Below are 18,650 nucleotides of genomic sequence, written 5' to 3'. Positions count from 1 at the left end.
CTTTTCCAAACTCCCATAGCTGTGCTGGTCCGGAAGACCGCCACTGAGTAGTGATGTAGAAATGAATCTTACGTCTGAGTGCCGCGTACCGGAGTTTTCTAAGTAGTTTGAGACTTTTTTTTTTACTTCTACATTGGAAGGCATCAAATCAGCCATGTGTAATCGTAGCCAGTGGGTGAGCGAGCCGACCTCAATTTCAAATGAAATGTAGAGGAAAAAGTTATAGATTTTCCTAAATTGCCTCGAATTGCCCAAGCGTCATCTTACAGATATAATCAATACGGCTTTATCTTCACGTTTAGTGTACGGCTTCGTGTGGACCTGGTTATCAGATGAGAGCAGTGAAATGCGTGGTGGGCGCATACGGAGCCGTGGTGGACGACAGTGACTGCAATGCAGCAACTCGGCCTACAGACACTCAGGTAAGGGCTGATCAGGGTAAGGAGAGGTTCCCTGCAGGCGGACCAGGTGCATTTACAGCGCCTGCAGAGGATGTAGTTATAACTCAAGCCGCAGTGCCAATATTATGTTTGGTCTCCTAGTATAGATTTTGCAGGAACTCCACAAGCCATAAGCAAAGCTCTTCCAGCATTTCTGTTTTAATAGTAATTGCTAAAGGGCATTTTCTTGATCATTGTCCCTCTGTTATTCCTCCTGGAAATGTACAAATAAATGAACAACTGTATTCCCCTAGTCACTTAAGCATGTCCCTGCTCAATCTGATATTTTCCATCTAGTTATTATGCTATTAATTCAATGGATCTTAACTAATAGTTGATATACTTTTTAAGCAGGGGCAGGACTAACTCTCATTTCAGAATGCACACCATCACACTCAGTCCATGTAGTAAAGCTTAAAAGTTGTCAGACAGTAAATTCCCCACCGATGACAGCAGGATCGGCCAACCAGCTAATGTATATGGGGACCTCCCGACTTAAGCTGTCGGAGGACATAACAATTGGATGTTCGGACTCAATCCCACCATATTTATAATGGGAGAGGAGACAAACCAGTGTTATGTGGCAGCAGCGCTCCCATAGAGAACAAGGCCTGTGTATGGGGGAATCTGCAGAAATGGCCATCAGTCAAACATCGTCCTTCCCCAACAATCGCTTGCCCATTGTTATTTAATTGCTTGCACAAAACAAATTAAAGGGACCTTTAAAGCCCCCAGTGTTTGGCCTTATTTTATTCCCTCTGCTCCCCTGAATATTCCACCTTCTGTTTTTCCTTAAATCTTTCATATGGTTCATAGGGAAATAATGCAGAGAAACCTTAAATACACGCCCATGAGGATCATATAAAACATGCATCTTTATTAAAGACATGCCAGGAGGATCCTGTAAGACCTGTCTCTTTGTTAAAGACACGCCCATGAGGATTCTGTAAGACACATCTCTTTATTAAAAACACACCCAGGAGGATCCTGTAAGACTTGTCTCTTTGTTAAAGACATGCCCATGAGGATCCTATAAGACACGCCTCTTTATTAGACACGCCCAGAAGGATCCTGTAAGACTTGTCTCTTTGTTAAAGACATGCCCATGAGGATCCTATAAGACACGCCTCTTTATTAGACACACCCAGAAGGATCCTGTAAGACTTGTCTCTTTGTTAAAGACATGCCCATGAGGATCCTATAAGACATGCCTCTTAGTTAAAGACATGCCCAGGAGGATCCTATAAGACCTGTCTCTTTGTTAAAGACACGCCCAGGAGGATCCTGTAAGACCTGTCTCTTTGTTGAAGATACGCCCAGGAGGATCCTGTAAGACCTGTCTCTTTGTTGAAGATACGCCCAGGAGGATCCTGTAAGACATGTCTCTTTGTTGAAGATACGCCCAGGAGGATCCTGTAAGACCTGTCTCTTTGTTGAAGATATGCCCAGGAGGATCCTGTAAGACCTGTCTCTTTGTTGAAGATACGCCCAGGAGGATCCTGTAAGACCTGTCTCTTTGTTGAAGATACGCCCAGGAGGATCCTGTAAGACCTGTCTCTTTGTTGAAGATACGCCCAGGAGGATCCTGTAAGACCTGTCTCTTTGTTGAAGATATGCCCAGGAGGATCCTGTAAGACCTGTCTCTTTGTTGAAGATACGCCCAGGAGGATCCTGTAAGACCTGTCTCTTTGTTGAAGATACGCCCAGGAGGATCCTGTAAGACCTGTCTCTTTGTTGAAGATATGCCCAGGAGGATCCTGTGAGCCACACCTCTTTGTTAAACACCATAAAAAATTAGCAGTAAATCAAAAGATCATCTCTGGAACCGTATGGCGGTTTAAAAACAAACAAACATAAAACAGATTATTCAGGGGAGCAGCTGGAATAAAATAAGAGCAAAAACTGGACACTTTTGAAAAAGTGGGAAGTAGTAAATTACTTAATTTAAGAATTGAGACACCCACACTCACTGACAAAGGAATACATACCGTACATGCAGCCAATGTATATGATATGATGTCTTTATAGAAAGGCCGCCATCGCTGGTTGACCCAATCCCTTTATTATTACAGTAGTGTCATTCTTTACCTTTCCTCTTAGATTGATATAATCCAAATATAATGGCCTGAACTGACCAACTTAACAAAAAAAATTATATTCTGTGCCCATATCTTTGGTAGATATAAAAAAAAGAGCAAAAAATAAAACAAACCGAAGACAAGGCAAAGTATGTTTTTTTTTATTTATTCTTTAATTTTAAATTCTACAATGCCCCCCCTTTAGTGGTGCCCTAGTCGGCTGCCTACTCTGCCTACCACCTGAGAGATTTTCTGGAGCAGTGTAAAGCAGGGAGTGTCTACAAACTAGAAAGCAAGGGGTGGACAGATTGTTCTTGAAAGTTATTCCATAAGAAAAAAAAAAAGTGAAAGACGCATACCCTAGGCTTGGCCTCAATTGTGTATCCCGAGCTGTGGAGTGACTGACATCAGCAAAGCCGCCTCAAACGTTTGCCTCTTAGCAACCAGTTCAAAAAGGCATTAATTATGGAAAGGAAGCCGCTTAACAAACCAAACTCATTTTGACAGGACTGTGAAACAGCTGCATGCCCGGGCATTCCAGAAACCAAGCAGATCGCCCACAGCAAGACGCAGTGGAGATTTGGCTCTTGGACACCCGTAAGTATATATTCGTAATGCGTCGCTTCCTGTACCTACATCCTTGCCGTACCTAATGAAATCTGCCACGTCTTTCTAAAATGCGTCAGCCCCTCTCTAGGTCGTCAGCCGTGATGTTCCCAGGCCATGTGTTGAGTGTCTTATGGATTTGACCTTATGAAAATAAAATGCCACCATTACAGCCACACCAGGCAGACGCCTGACGCTTATCATTAATCATATTTAACGTCTCAACGAGCGGAACGTATCCCAGCCCATGACCGCCAATAAACACAGATGACTTCTGTTTATTTTATACCACGTGCCGCATTTATAGAATCTGTTCCTAATAATACAGCTGCGGCCTCAAAAATTGTCCATCAGGTTTCGGAGGTGGTCCGCATGAAATATTAGGAATCGGTCTTCTCCATCTAACCGTCCTCTTCCCCTGACTCCCAACGAAATAAGGTGTATTTTTCCGATTGGACCATTTTTATTTAACATTTTATTAATTTTAGGGTGTGAGATGGAATAAAAACAAAAAATTATGCTATTTTTGGGGGGGGCTTTTTCTTTTATTATTCACTACATGGTGTCACTTTGTTCTGTAAGTCACAACAGTTATGTAGATATAAAATGTGCATATATACAGGGTGGTCCAAAAGTAAGTGGACAGAAAGTGTAATAAGGTTATGAAGGGGGAGATTTATCAAACATGGTGTAAAGTGAAACTGGCTCAGTTGCCCTTAGCAACCAATCAGATTCCACTTTTCATTCCTCACAGACTCTTTGGAAAATGAAAGGTGGAATCTGATTGGTTGCTAAGGGCAACTGAGCCAGTTTCACAGATCTAGTTTTCACAGATAGATCTCCCCCAAATCTGTTTTCTTTTCAGATAATTCAGTTAACACATAATGGCAAATAATTTAAATACAGATCAAAGAAAATGGATTTTAACAGAGTATTGGAAATCTCAAAATGCTGAAACCGTTAGAGCAAATTGGGTTGAAACATTTGGTACTCAAGCCCCAAAGAGACAAACCATTTACTGCATTCGTGACAAATTCAATGCCACTGGCTCAATCCTTAATGCTCCAAAAACTGGTCGACCCAAAACAGTCTGTACAGAAGATAATAAACAACTTGTTGCTGAAACATTTGTTCAGAGTCCAAAAAAGTCCACAGAAGAGCCTCTTTGGAATTGGGAATTCCACGAGCTTCTATCATGCGAATCCTGAAATCTATTGGGTGGAAAGCTTATCATCCACGTCTAATTCATGGTTTATTGGAGGATGATCCAGACAGGCGGCTGCAATTTAGTGAGATTATGCTTAACGAAATTGAACAAAATCCTGTAATTTTAGATAACATTATGTGGAGTGATGAAGCTTCTTTCAGAATATCCGGCCATATTAACAGACATAATTGTATTTACTGGTATAATGATAACATGCATTTAACATTAGAGCCTGATTTCAATGTTTGGGGTGGTATTTCAAGTTTTGGTGTTTTAGGACCAATATTTTTTGATGGAACAGTCACAGGAGATAAGTATCTCGAAATTCTAATGAATCAAGTTGTTCCCCAGTTACAGCAACAGCCTAATTCAAATGACCTTTATTTCCAATAAGATGGGGCCCCTCCACATTATTCAAGAGTAGTCCCCGAGTATCTTGATGAAACTTTTCCTAATAAATGGATTGGACGGAGAGGCCCCCATGATTGGCCGGCACATTCACCAGACTTGACCCCAATGGATTTTTAGTTTTGGGGAGTACTCAAGGACAAAGTTTATAGTCGAAAACCAAAAAGTGTGAGTGATTTGAAAAATTACATAAGAGATGCATTTCAAGAAATTAATACCCAAAGGGACTTGTGCAAAAAAGTTTGTCGAAGCGTAAGAGGCGACTTCAAAGCTGTGCAAATTGTAATGGAAAACAGTTTGAGCACCTGCGTTGATAAAATTTAAGAGCTTTTGTATTATTGTTCAGAATAAACTGTAATTGTCAATGTTATGCTTGTGTTAGTAAATATAATTTTATATATAAATCAATATAAATGTTATTATTTTCTGGCCACCTACTTTTGGACCACCCTGTATGTGTGTGTGTGTGTATATATATATATATATATATATATATATATATATATATGTATATATACAGTATATTTATATATATATACACACTGCTCAAAAAAATAAAGGGAACACTTAAACAACACAATGTAACTCCAAGTTAATAACACTTCTGTGAAATCTACCTGTCCAGTTATGAAGCAACACTGATTGTGAATCAATTTCTCCTGCTGTTGTGCAAATGGAACAGACAACTGGAAGAAATGATCGACAATTAGCAAGATGCCCCCTATAAAGGAGTGGTTCTGCAGGTGGTGACCACAGACCATTTCTCTGTTCTCATCCGTTTTGGCTGTTGTTTTGATCACTTTTTCATTTTGCCATTGCTCTCACCCCTAGAGGTACAGTAGCATGAGGCTGTGTCTACAACCCACAGAAGTTGCTCAGGTAGTACAGTTCATCCAGGATGGCACATCAGTGTGAGCTGTGGCAAGAAGGGTAGCTGTGTCTGTCAGCACAGTGTCCAGAGCATGGAGCAGATACCAGGAGATGTGGAGCGAGCCATAGGAGGGCAACAATCCAGCAGCAGGACTGTTACCTCCTCCTTTGTGCAAGGAGGAACAGGAGGAGCACTGCCAGAGCCCTGCAAAATGACCTCCAGCAGGCCACAAATGTGCATGTGTCCGCACAAACGGTTAGAAACCGACTCTATGAGGGTGGTATGAGGGCTCGATGTCCACAGATGGGGGTTGTGCTCACAGCCCAACACCGTGCAGGACGCTTGGCATTTGCCACAGAACACCAGGATTGGCAAAGTCACCACTGGCGCCCTGTGCTCTTCACAGATGAAAGCAGGTTCACACTGAGCACATGTGACAGACGTGACAGAGTCTAGAGATGCCGTGGAGAGCGATCTGCTGCCTGCAACATCCTTCAGCATGACCGGTTTGGCAGTGGGTCAGTAATAGTGTGGGGTGACATTTCTTTGGAGGGCCGCACAGCCCTCCATGTGCTCACCAGAGGTAGCCTGACTGCCATTAGGTACCGAGATGAGATCCTCAGACCCCTTGTGAGACCATATGTTGGTGCGGTTGGCCCTGGGTTCCTCCTAATGCAGGACAATGCCAGACCTCATGTGGCTGGAGGGTGTCAGCAGTTCCTGCAAGATGAAGGCATTGAAGCTATGGACTGGCCCGCCAGTTCCCCAGACCTGAATCCGATTGAGCACATCTGGGACATCATGTCTCGCGCCATCCACCAACGTCACGTTGCACCACAGACTGTCCAGGAGTTGGCGGATGCTTTAGTCCAGGTCTGGGAGGAGATCCCACAGGAGACCATCCGCACCCTCATCAGGAGCATGCCCAGGCATTGTAGGGAGGTCATACAGGCACATGGAGGCCACTCACAATACTGAGCCTCATCAGGAGCATGCCCAGGTGTTGTAGGGAGGTCATACAGGCACGTGGAGGCCACACACAATACTGAGCCACATTATGACTTGCTTTAAGGACATTACATCAAAGTTGGATCAGCCTGTAATGTGTTTTTCCACTTTAATTTTGGGGGTAACTCCAAATCCAGGCCTCCATTGGTTAATAAATTTGATTTCCATTGATGATTTTTGTGGGATTTTGTTGTCAGCACATTCAGCTTTGTACAGAACAAAGTATTCAATGAGAATATTTCATTCATTCAGATCTAGGATGTGTTATTTGAGTTTTCCCTTTATTTTTTTGAGCAGTGTATATATATATATTACTGTTTTTGCAAAATCACTATGGTTTTGTTTTTATTGTTACCTTTTTACAGTTTTTATATTTTCTTTAAACTTTTAATATTATATATATATATATTATTTAAAAGGAATTTGATAGAAGCTTAACGTAGAGACAGATACCCTGATTCCAGCGATGTATCACTGCTTGGTGTAGTTTTGATTGAAGCCCTGTTTTGTTTGATGTAGATGTGGAAAGAACTAAGACTTCTGGACTGTGTATAACCCTGCCCACACCTCTGATTGGCAGATTCCTGTGTACATTGTATTTTAAGCAAGCTGCCAATCAGTGATGGGGGCGGGGTTACACAGTGATCAGCCTGACTGCTCTGTGCGTGAGACCTAGTCGGGCAGTGATAATCTCCTGCTGATAAAACACTGATTGCATTAATATTATAACACATAACCCTGTAAGTGACACATTGCTGAAATCAGGCTCTCTTGCTCTATATTATACTGCTCTCAGATTAAACAGTAAAAACCTGCTGATAGATTCCCTTTAAACTGCTAATTTTTTAGCTTCAGTAGAGAATTCGAACTTGCCTGTGCTTTTACTAGAGCTCAGGGGCATATATAGAAATCCGGGTGACCCCATAGAGAAGTTCAAAAATTTGGCGCCCAATATGGGTCATTTGCTGCCATTAAACAACCCATCGGCCTCACATGAGAATGTTGCAGGAACCCAAGGAGTATGAGAGGGACTACACCCCCCATCTAACCACTTAGATTATGTAATTGCTATTCACCAATGGATTCAACACAGCAGTTACTGTTGAATGTCAGCTGTGTAAAACAGCTGTCACTCAACGGGTTTGGTGCATACGTTCGCTCTGTTGTACGTACGTATATGTCAGATGTTGGGAGAAGTGGACAGACACTAGTCAGGGGGCAGGTCTTTTTGGAACCAGCCACCCCAGGTTATGGGCGCCATAGTGGCCACCATTGGCTGTACACCACTACTATAACTTCTATAATACCCAAATATAATTTGCATTTTGGTCCACCCTCTAAGGGGCTGAATTGCCCGGGTCAGAGTCTTTGAAAAGGTTGTGTGCACTTTTGCAGCTCGGCCCCTCTCGCTTCAATAGAGCTAATCTTCAAGACCAAACACAATCATCTTTCTAAAAGAAAGCATCCATGTTTTTGTGGACAACCCCTTTAAATAAAACCTGAAGAAAAGATAAGGTGCTGACTCTAAAAAAAAACTTCTTCCATAAACGGACCTTGAGACTTTATTCTTATAATTTATAGGATTACCTTACATTACTAAAGTACCCGTGTACCGGAAGGCCAGAAATCTCACACGTAGAAGGAAAGAAGGAGAAAAAAAAATCAATATTTTTGCTTGAGGTGTCGGGGGAAATTATTCCAGTTGTATCCTAACCATCAATCTTTGTAATATTTCCCAGTGCTCAGCAACTTGCGGTAAAGGGACCAGAATGAGATACGTCAGCTGCCGCGATGATCAAGGTGCGGTGGCAGATGAAGCCGCGTGTTCCCACCTGCCAAAGCCGTCAGCAACTGAAGTGTGTACGGCAACTCCATGCGGACAGTGGAAAGCGCTGGACTGGAGTTCGGTAAGTACATCACTTGGAAAAAAAGTGTGGAAAAAACTTCAAAAAGGATGAATTCAGTAACAAAGATATTTTCCTAATTTTAAGTGCTCGGTGACCTGTGGCCAAGGGAAGGCAGTGAGGCAAGTGCTTTGTGTGGATTTCCTCGGCCAATCCTTCGATAATAACGAATGTGATCCAGAAGATAGCCCACAGACCGAGCAAGAGTGCTCCATGTCCCCTTGTCAATATGTCAACCACGACTATGGCCGGCCCATTCATCCTTTCCCAAACACAGACCAAAGAGTAAGATCCAACCCAACCCTGGCCATCCTGAACAGGAACAGTGGACGTTCTACTGGTTCAAGCGGAAGTCAATGGAGAATAGGTCCATGGGGAGCGGTAAGTTTCTAAATGCTTGTACGCTCCATGATTTATCTCATACGTGCCAGTATTTTTTAAAATTTTTACTATTCTGTTGATTGCCATCCTTGAATACTCTATGGCAGTATAATATTAGAAGAACAACATCAAAATATGACAACTTTGAGGCTCACTTTAATTATTTCCAAGGGTTCCATTTTCTATTAAACCAGTCCTGGCCATGACCAAATAATATTATATTTTGAGTTTCAAGCTATCCAACCATTGTAACTACAATGGCTGCAGTCGCACCCGGACCCTGGAGCCTAAGGGACGATCCGTGACAGTTGGGGGCCCTGTTGGAGATTTTGCACTTGGGCCCCTGCACAGTAAAGAGGACCTGTCAATCGCCATTAATTTAACATTTTTATTATTTTGAATTTATGTAAACGCCGCTGTTCTCATGAATTTGGCATACTTTTTCCTTTGTTCATGTGACGCGCCCCCTGGGCCATATTCTTTAGGGGGAATATCCGGAGCCGGATCAGATGGGAGTTGTAGTCTTCCGAGTGGCTGTGACCCGGTCCGTGCCCAGGGTGTCAAACTCAGTTGTATGTGGCAGTCCTACAGATGTTATTAAGTTCTTTATTGTCGACTACGCCACCCGTTGTATTGCGGTCACTATGGCCGCCGCTGCAGCAGGGTCCGCTGAGGCTGATGGTGTAGGTGCAGCTTTTGGTGGTATAACCCCCAACGGGTGGGGTATAGCCTCAGGGGGTCAGGTGCAGAGGATGGGGGTTGTGGTGGTGCAGCATAGATGTTAAAGGAAGACAGAGTCGGGTTGTGCAGTTTAGGGTATTTACTCACTGCTGATGTTCCGGTCACTCCAGCTTCAAGTGACCTCCCGAGCCGTGCTGCATCCACCAGGTCCTGGATCCAGCCAACCCCCAAGCGAGTCCGGAGCGTGACCCTGAGCTCTCCTTCTGTCCTTTCTCTGGCCGTCCCCACTATTGATCCACCCAGGTCCAGCTTCCTCGGGCCTTCTGTTGGGAGACCCTTGGCCTTGGGTTCCCTGACCCTCCACGTGGTATGCCTTCGGGGTGGATGTGGTGGGTGGCCGTGGCAGACGCTGCCCACGGCCTCCGGTCTCTGGCTAGGGTGTGTTTTTGCCCCCACCAGCTTGGGTTCCGGTACCCTAATGCCAACTCTTCACCCGCTGATGGACTTTGGGTTCTCAGAGTTCCTTTTCTGTTTCCCCCTCTGGGTCTTTCTTGCTTTCTCCTCTCTCTCTCTCTGGGACTGCTCTGCTCCTCTTCCTCTGACTTCTCTGCAAAGACTCACAGACTGACCCTGTTCTTTGATGGTGCCCACCTTATATACACCCTCTATGTGTGAGCTCAGGTGACCAGCACCCAATGAGCTCCTATCTTTACCCAGGCTGCTCCCCCTATCTGCCCCTACACTACTTGGGATGTACCACCCCCCTCCCACTCCAGCCAGGAACAGACTCGGTCGTACCTGCACATTTCTAAGTGGGAGTACCGTCGGCCTGTTCCTCGGAAATGGGATGTATGTAGTGCATGCAGCCTACCGAGCTCAGTTCCACACTCCATCCTTACCCGGGAGTGGAATATCACACCTCTGGGTTGAGGTGCAATACCCCTGTAGCAGCCGAATCCTCAGGGTGCTACATTCCCCCCTGGTAAATCACAGCACGTCCTCGGGCTGTAAGACATAACACCAAAAACATACAAATTTTTGCATAAACATATAAAACATATAAAACAACATATATTAGCAAAAACATTCTCGTCGCCTCTGGCTCCTCCTCCGGTCACTGTGCAACGTGTGACCGGGTAAAGTGCGACAGTCTTTGGAACTCGTGGCTTTCCTATAAAACCAGTAGGGGGCGCTTTAGGACGCGCAACTATATACAAAAGGGAAGGTGGCCGCTCTCAGTCCTCGGCCAGGTATAAGGGAGGAATGACCGCTCTCAGTCCTCGGTCAGTGGGATTTAAGGGATAAACAGTTCACACTTGCTGGTCCCAACGGGGACTATATTTAGCAACAGTAACAGTTTCAGTTTCAGTTTACGGTGCCCCGACGGGCAACTATATACAGCTTCTACTCTGCTGTACTTAGCGACGGCGTCCTCCTGCTCTTTCTTTATGGTTACCTCTAACTCTAGTTTCAGACCCGTCCGGGTCCTCTTGTTCTTCCTCCTCACACCGCAGCTCTTCCTCCGTCAGGCGATGCACATGGAGGGCGTAGGGTCCTTTGGCACACTTGTGCCGGGTGAAGGTGACCTCGTCCCCGATGTAAAGGTCACGACCTCTGTGTCCCTCCGGTAGGTGGGACTCAACGTCTCTCCTCGTCACGAAGACGTCGCCTAGGGTGCGGTGGTCTCGGATGAAGCCCCACCCATGCTGCATGTTAAACTTTATCACAGTCCCGGTGGTGCGGGGACTATGCGCTGCACGGGGGTCTCTCCTGGCCCGGCTCTTCTGCTCCGCGCTCCTTATTTGAGCTTGCTGTTCCCGGACCCGCCTCTCTCTCCGCTCCCTCTCAAAGTCCTCGAGCTGTTGGCGGCAGCACTCAGCACGCTCCGCTGCAGCTGCCCGAGTCTCTTGAGTGAACCCCATGAGATCTTCTCCGGTGGGGTCCCACTCGAACTGCGCTTCTGCTAGCGGGGGCGAGATCCTCTTTACGGGCTTTGGAGCCGGGATCAGGGGTTCATCCAGGGGTCTCTCTCTCCGGAGTCGGGGATGGTGGAACTCCGGTGGCCATATAAATGGCTGCCCATCCGGGCACGTATGCTGGGCGTACAGGTCCTCTCCCAGATGCGGCACTCTTGGTCTTATGGGCGCGGTGGTGTTAGCGCCCGGGTTGCCCGGGCCTTGCGGCCAGGCCTGGGGTATCTGGAAGGTGAAGGGCACCGTAAGGACGGCGGCGCCCTGGGCTACTTGGCCCTGCGACCAGGCCGGTGGCTCCGCGGAGGTAGGGGGCGCTGTTAGTATTGCGGCGCCCGGGGGTACTAGGCCTTGCGACCAGGCTGGTGGTACTTCCTGCTTGGTCACGCTCGGGGTCGAGGCGTGTGACGTCACAGGGGTCGCGGCTCCCGTTTGAGGCCTAGTCTGCGGCGGTGACGTTGCAGCGACGGGCACGGCAGGATAGACTTCGGGCTCTGCGACGGGGAGCTGGGGCAGGTACGCGGTTTCCCGGTTTGGGGTATAGACGTCCCCTTTACCTGCCTCCACTCGTTCGGCTCCCTTCTCGGCGCCGTCTCCGGCCTTCAATCCTCCCGCGCCATCCTCAGAGGCGGTCTGTTTCCTCATCTTGGGTGGCGTGCTCCGCTGACAGGTCTCGGTCTGCTGGGCCATCTCACGACTCCACTCCGCCAACGTCTCTCGCTGCACCCGGGCCATCCTCCTTGCGAGGCCCTCCAGAGCGGTCTGTGCACACTCCCGGTCTCGGGGGAGCTGTGCTAGGACCTCCACTAGGCCTAGTGGGGTCGTTGTTTCCAGCAGGCTCCTGACCAACGGGTCGGTGCTGCTCTGCTCTCCTTCAGTTGTCTCCAGCAGGCTCCTGGCCAGCGGGCCGGTGCTGCTCTGCTTTCTCGCCATCTCCGGGTAAGCTCCTCCGAAACTCTTCTCCAGGCTTCTTGCCTCCGGGTGCGCTCGCTCCAGACTGCTCCAAGCGACACCCATCTTTGTTCTCTCCTTCTCAGTCCTCCCACTTCGAGGGCGGTCCCGGGGCCACTTGGTGACTGTCAGCTCCAGGGGCTGTTCTTTCACGCTGACAGACACCTCTAGCATCACAGTCTCTGTTGGTGGGGGCGGTTTCCACTTTTGGCGCCATTTTCGGTCCTGGCCCACGATGGGAGGTGGCCTCTCGCCACCCTCTGGCACGCCCATAATGGCGTCCGCTCTGGCAAGGCGGGAAATCTTCGGAAATGGCGGGAATCGCTTCCCAGTGGCGGGAAACTCTGCAGATGGCGGGAAAAAGCTGTTAATGGCGGACAACCGGCGGGAATCGACTGGTGATGGGGTCCGATGGCGGGGACCCTCCGGAACCGGCAGGAGACTTCTTTTTGAGGTAAACTTGCACTTTTCTTCAGGCACGCAGTACCCGGTTGTTGCGGGCACGTAATCCTGCCGACTACGCCAAAGTTGACGCGCCCCCTGGGCCATATTCTTTAGGGGGAATATCCGGAGCCGGATCAGATGGGAGTTGTAGTCTTCCGAGTGGCTGTGACCCGGTCCGTGTCCAGGGTGTCAAACTCAGTTGTATGTGGCAGTCCTACAGATGTTATTAAGTTCTTTATTGTCGACTACGCCACCCGTTGTATTGCGGTCACTATGGCCGCCGCTGCAGCAGGGTCCGCTGAGGCTGATGGTGTAGGTGCAGCTTTTGGTGGTATAACCCCCAACGGGTGGGGTATAGCCTCGGGGTCAGGTGCAGAGGATGGGGGTTGTGGTGGTGCAGCATAGATGTTAAAGGAAGACAGAGTCGGGTTGTGCAGTTTAGGGTATTTACTCACTGCTGATGTTCCGGTCACTCCAGCTTCAAGTGACCTCCCGAGCCGTGCTGCATCCACCAGGTCCTGGATCCAGCCAACCCCCAAGCGAGTCCGGAGCGTGACCCTGAGCTCTCCTTCTGTCCTTTCTCTGGCCGTCCCCACTATTGATCCACCCAGGTCCAGCTCCCTCGGGCCTTCTGTTGGGAGACCCTTGGCCTTGGGTTCCCTGACCCTCCACGTGGTATGCCTTCGGGGTGGATGTGGTGGGTGGCCGTGGCAGACGCTGCCCACGGCCTCCGGTCTCTGGCTAGGGTGTGTTTTTGCCCCCACCAGCTTGGGTTCCGGTACCCTAATGCCAACTCTTCACCCGCTGATGGACTTTGGGTTCTCAGAGTTCCTTTTCTGTTTCCCCCTCTGGGTCTTTCTTGCTTTCTCCTCTCTCTCTCTCTGGGACTGCTCTGCTCCTCTTCCTCTGACTTCTCTGCAAAGACTCACAGACTGACCCTGTTCTTTGATGGTGCCCACCTTATATACACCCTCTATGTGTGAGCTCAGGTGACCAGCACCCAATGAGCTCCTATCTTTACCCAGGCTGCTCCCCCTATCTGCCCCTACACTACTTGGGATGTACCACCCCCCTCCCACTCCAGCCAGGAACAGACTCGGTCGTACCTGCACATTTCTAAGTGGGAGTACCGTCGGCCTGTTCCTCGGAAATGGGATGTATGTAGTGCATGCAGCCTACCGAGCTCAGTTCCACACTCCATCCTTACCCGGGAGTGGAATATCACACCTCTGGGTTGAGGTGCAATACCCCTGTAGCAGCCGAATCCTCAGGGTGCTACACATGCGCCTCTCCTATCCTGAGAGATGGCCTCTTCTTCCCTGGATGTAAATCTAGTTTTTTTTTAGCCAACTGGGCGTGGTCCTCAAGAAGAATCTCATAGAAAAGAGCTTAGGGTCATGTCCACTTGAGTAAAAAGACTACATTTGCATGCAGACAAGAGAGGGCAATTTCTCAGGAACGAAGAGGCGCAGAAACAAAAGAAAAACAACGTCATATTCAGGAGAACAGCAGCATTACTAATCTATGACAAGAAATAGATCCTCTTTAAAGGGAATATGTCACTGGATTTTTGCTACTCCACTTGACAGCAATATGATGTAAGGGCAGAGATCCTGATTCCAGTGATGCGTCACTTACTGATGCTTTGATAAAATTACTGTTTTACCTGCTGCAGATCTATCAGTTCTCTGAATGCTGAGCTGTGTATAGCCCTGCTCACACCACTGATTGGCAGCTTTTTGTGTACACTCTGCATAGGCAGAACCTTGGCAATCAGAAATGGGGGTGTGGATATACAGAGCTCATGAATATAGAAGACTACATGGCAGCAGGTTTACTAGTCCTCTAGTGATAATCTCCTGCTGATAAAACAGTGATTTTATCAAAATAACAGCAAGCAGCCCAGTAAGTGACACATCGCTGGAATCAGGGTCTCTGTCCCTACATTATGCTGTTCTCAGATTAGGTGGCAAAAACCTGGTGACAGATTCCCTTTAATCAGTATAGAAACAGAAGGGTTATGCGTAGAGGGAATTGTTCTAAAAGCTCAGATAACTACATAGGGTCAAAAATAATGAAGAATAAGTCAAAAATTTTCCTATATAATCAATTTGTTCCTTTTACATGTTAGTGTTCTAGCACATGTGCCGGGGGATTCCAGCGCCGTGTGGTGGTCTGCCAAGACGAAAATGGGTATCCCGCTACCAACTGTGATGAGAGAAGCAAACCTGCTGAGCAACGGCCGTGTGAATCTGGACCATGTCCGCAGTGGGCATTTGGCAACTGGGGAGAGGTAAATCCATCTAATTCTACCAAGAACTAGATATGGTTACTTGCTAAGAACACATATGCAGTCTACATATGGCAACTAGACTTATCTTTAGTCTCTGAAAAGTCTGCAACTTTTTTGTGACTTGCTGCCGCGCAACTGTTTTAGTGCTCCGATTTTGCTGAAAATAGAAGAACCAAGTTGCAGATAAGTCGCACACAAGTAAAGTCTATGGCAATTGTGTCACGTGTAACTTGTGTATGTTGCAACACGACTTCTTGGGAAATCCTTACATCCAATGTTGCTGAGTGTCGCTGCGATTTGAGGGTCACTGTGCAGCCCTAGACCTAAATACAAGAACCTCGTAGAACCTGCTACTAGGTTTAGGGAGACTGAACCACTTGTATGTGGTTAAGCAGAGGGGTTTAACTTTCTAAAGATACCCACCTCGAAACCAGCCATTTTAGAATTAGGTAATAAAAGAAATTCTGAATTATCCCAGATAAGTCAGGGACTGTAGAATAGCGATATCAAGTGCAGTATTTTACTTTGACTTTAAAGAGGACCTGTCACTTGCCCTAAATATGTACATTTTTGTACCTGTTATAAATGCTGCTGTTCTCCTGAATCCGGCATTGCTTTTCTTTTGTTTCTGCTCCTCCCCATTCCTGAGATATGGTCCTCTCTTCCCTGTGTATAAATCTAGTCTTGTTAGCCAAATGGGCGTGGTCCTCAACTCTTGTCTGTAGTCTTCTTCTTTAGCATCACACCCAGCTGACTAAAAAGACTAGATTTACATACAAGGAAGAGCGGGCCATATCTCAGGAACAAAGAAGCGCAGGAAAGACAAAAACAACGGAGAACAGCGGCATTTACTCCCGGTCCAAAATATAAGATATTTATGGCAAGTGACAGGTCCTCTTTAATTGCGCCTATTGCTGGTGAACTAGAATCCTAGACTTATCTGTAGTGACTTAGAAGTTTGTTAATTAATTCCAAAATGGCCAGCTTTGATGTCGACTCTTTAACCTCACGATGGTGGTTTAGGGGTCCCTGGCCTAATGACAGGTTACCTTTAAACTTATTAAAGGATGGATCATTAAACCATTAAAAAATAGTGATTAGCTCCAAAATCACCTGGGGGTTCTCTTGTGCTGGACCTTTGCTACTGTGTGCTGAAGATCCTCTGATGGGCCAGTCTGACCGTGCCCATTACGGTTCCACAGTGACGTTTTTCAAAATGTTCCCAAACTCAAACAATATAGATATTTCTTCATTTTAAGGATTTCATGGCTACATTTTTGTAAGTTTGTTAAGTCTACTAAGTTTGAGAAATGTTTCAAATGCCCTTTTCTTCAATTTCTAGTGTTCGAAAAAATGTGGTTCCGGGACAAGGACAAGACTTGTCGTATGTCAGAGACCTAATGGGGAGCGATTCAATGATCTCAGCTGTGAGATACTAGATAAACCCCCAGACCGCGAACAATGCAACACTCACAGTTGTCCTCCAGACTCTGCATGGAATACAGGTCCTTGGAGCTCGGTATGACCATAAATATATATATATTTTTTTTTACTAATGACAAATGGAATTCTATCCATCATTTATTTTTATAAGACCGAGGTCTTCCATAATGTAGATTCAATGCAGTTATTATCTGAACCTTGCACTTAGTGATGCTTTAGACACGATTGTCAGTTTTGATGTCAATCCTAACTTCTTTTCCGCTGTAAAACCAGTTCGGCATGTTTTTCCTTAGAAAAGAACGAGCTTTGATTCCTTTGGCCGCATCATGTTACGTCAGGACGTGATGCCTGAATGTTCTCTACGTTTTTCCCACCATCTAAAGGACTTTTCAATAGAACAGTCATGTAAATTGCACATAAAACACACACCAAAAGCATTCATAAATACATGTGTAATATGTTTGGTACATTATCGTGAAGAATATTGATTTTTTTTGTAGTTATTTTTATATGATAAGATTCATACTTTAGGGATTTTTTTTTTTATAATTATCATTACCCTTTGCTATACAACCATGGTACGTCAGTGCAGGTCTGTGCTCAGACTCCTTAGGCTATGTTCACATGCAGCATTTTTTTGCTGCATTTTTTATGCAAATTAAAAGCTGTTTTTTACATTACCAAAAAAAGCTGTGAGATTTCAGAAATCTCATGCACCCGTTCTTGAATTTGAGCACTGCAACGTTTTTTAAATCTGTAGCATGTCAATTCTTTCAGCGTTTTTGCAGCGTTTTTTCACAAATAGAAAACAATGAGAAAGTGAAAAAAGACAAGAAATGCTCCCAAAAAACGTGACAAAAATGCTGCAAAACAGACGTTTTGCACACAGCTTTTTTATTATCAAGAGAGCAGGTTTTGGCGGCAGTAAAAAAAACACTGTGTGTGAACAAAGCCTTAATATCAAGGGCATTTTTATGACTCATATTACAATATTCACTTGACATTGCATAGAACAATATTTGTTATATTCTCTAGATAAGAGTTGGTTGTAGTGTGTGATATCCAGAAAAAAGATATGTCTATAAATAAATAAATGTGTGTGTGTATATATATATATATATATGTACAGTATATATGTATATATGTGTGTATATATATATATATATATATATATATACATGTATATATTCATATATATATTTATATATATATATATATATATTCATATTCACACTCTTCAACGTTGAAATTGCAACACCAAGAAGGAAAATACGTAAAATTATGGAAATCACAGAATGGACAGACCTGTCAAAGGGAATCTATCAGAAGGTTTTGGTGTGTAATCTGAGAACAGCATGATGTAGGGGCAGAGAGCCTGATTCCAGTGATGCGTCACTTACTGGGCAGCTTGCTGCGGTTTTGATAAAATCCCTGTTTTCTTTGCTGTAAATGTAGCAGCTTTCACAATGCTGAGCTGTTGATAAAACACTGATTGTATTGAAACTTTAGAAAGCTGCTGAGCAAATGACACATCACTGGAATCTGTGTCTTTGCCCCTACATTATGCTGCTCTCAGATTAAATAGCAAAAACCTGCTGACAGATTCCCTTTAATGATGTGCAAATAAAATAATACAAACAAAATATTCAGTATCAAGTATGAGCCCCGCGAGCTGTAAGACACGCTCTTACACACCTTGGCATTCCACCAATGAGGTCATTAATGGTTGTCACAATGAATACACTTGGACAAATCATCAAGATCCACTGCTGGAAGCTCTTCTACATTTGCCGACCAATGGCGTCCTTGATGTACGTGATGGGAGACAAGTCTGGAGATGCTACAGGCCATGGTAGCACGTTTAGGCCACACAGGCTGCTCACTGTAACATGAGCAACATGCGGCCTGGGATTGTTGTGTTGAAAATGGTCTTGGAGAAACGTCCGTACCACTGGTTACATGGCC

The 18,650-nt window shown here is 45.7% G+C and overlaps 1 protein-coding gene across 1 annotated transcript in view; it reads left to right on the top strand.

Moving 5' to 3' along the window:
• ADAMTS9 (ADAM metallopeptidase with thrombospondin type 1 motif 9) overlaps positions 1-18,650 on the top strand; it is a 276,312-nt gene that overhangs the window by 160,476 nt on the left and 97,186 nt on the right. Inside the window, exons 23-28 of the mRNA XM_073644685.1 lie at positions 303-422; positions 3,026-3,115; positions 8,358-8,525; positions 8,610-8,903; positions 15,081-15,242; positions 16,585-16,761. Coding sequence (XP_073500786.1) covers positions 303-422; positions 3,026-3,115; positions 8,358-8,525; positions 8,610-8,903; positions 15,081-15,242; positions 16,585-16,761 — 1,011 coding nt within the window. The remainder of the gene's footprint in view (positions 1-302; positions 423-3,025; positions 3,116-8,357; positions 8,526-8,609; positions 8,904-15,080; positions 15,243-16,584; positions 16,762-18,650) is intronic.

Source organism: Phyllobates terribilis, unplaced genomic scaffold (assembly GCF_046119375.1).
Source record: "Phyllobates terribilis strain yellow unplaced genomic scaffold, ASM4611937v1 Scaffold_8__6_contigs__length_399053987, whole genome shotgun sequence".
NCBI classification, from domain to species: Eukaryota; Metazoa; Chordata; class Amphibia; order Anura; family Dendrobatidae; genus Phyllobates; species Phyllobates terribilis.
This window is presented reverse-complemented; position numbering and strand designations above follow the sequence as displayed.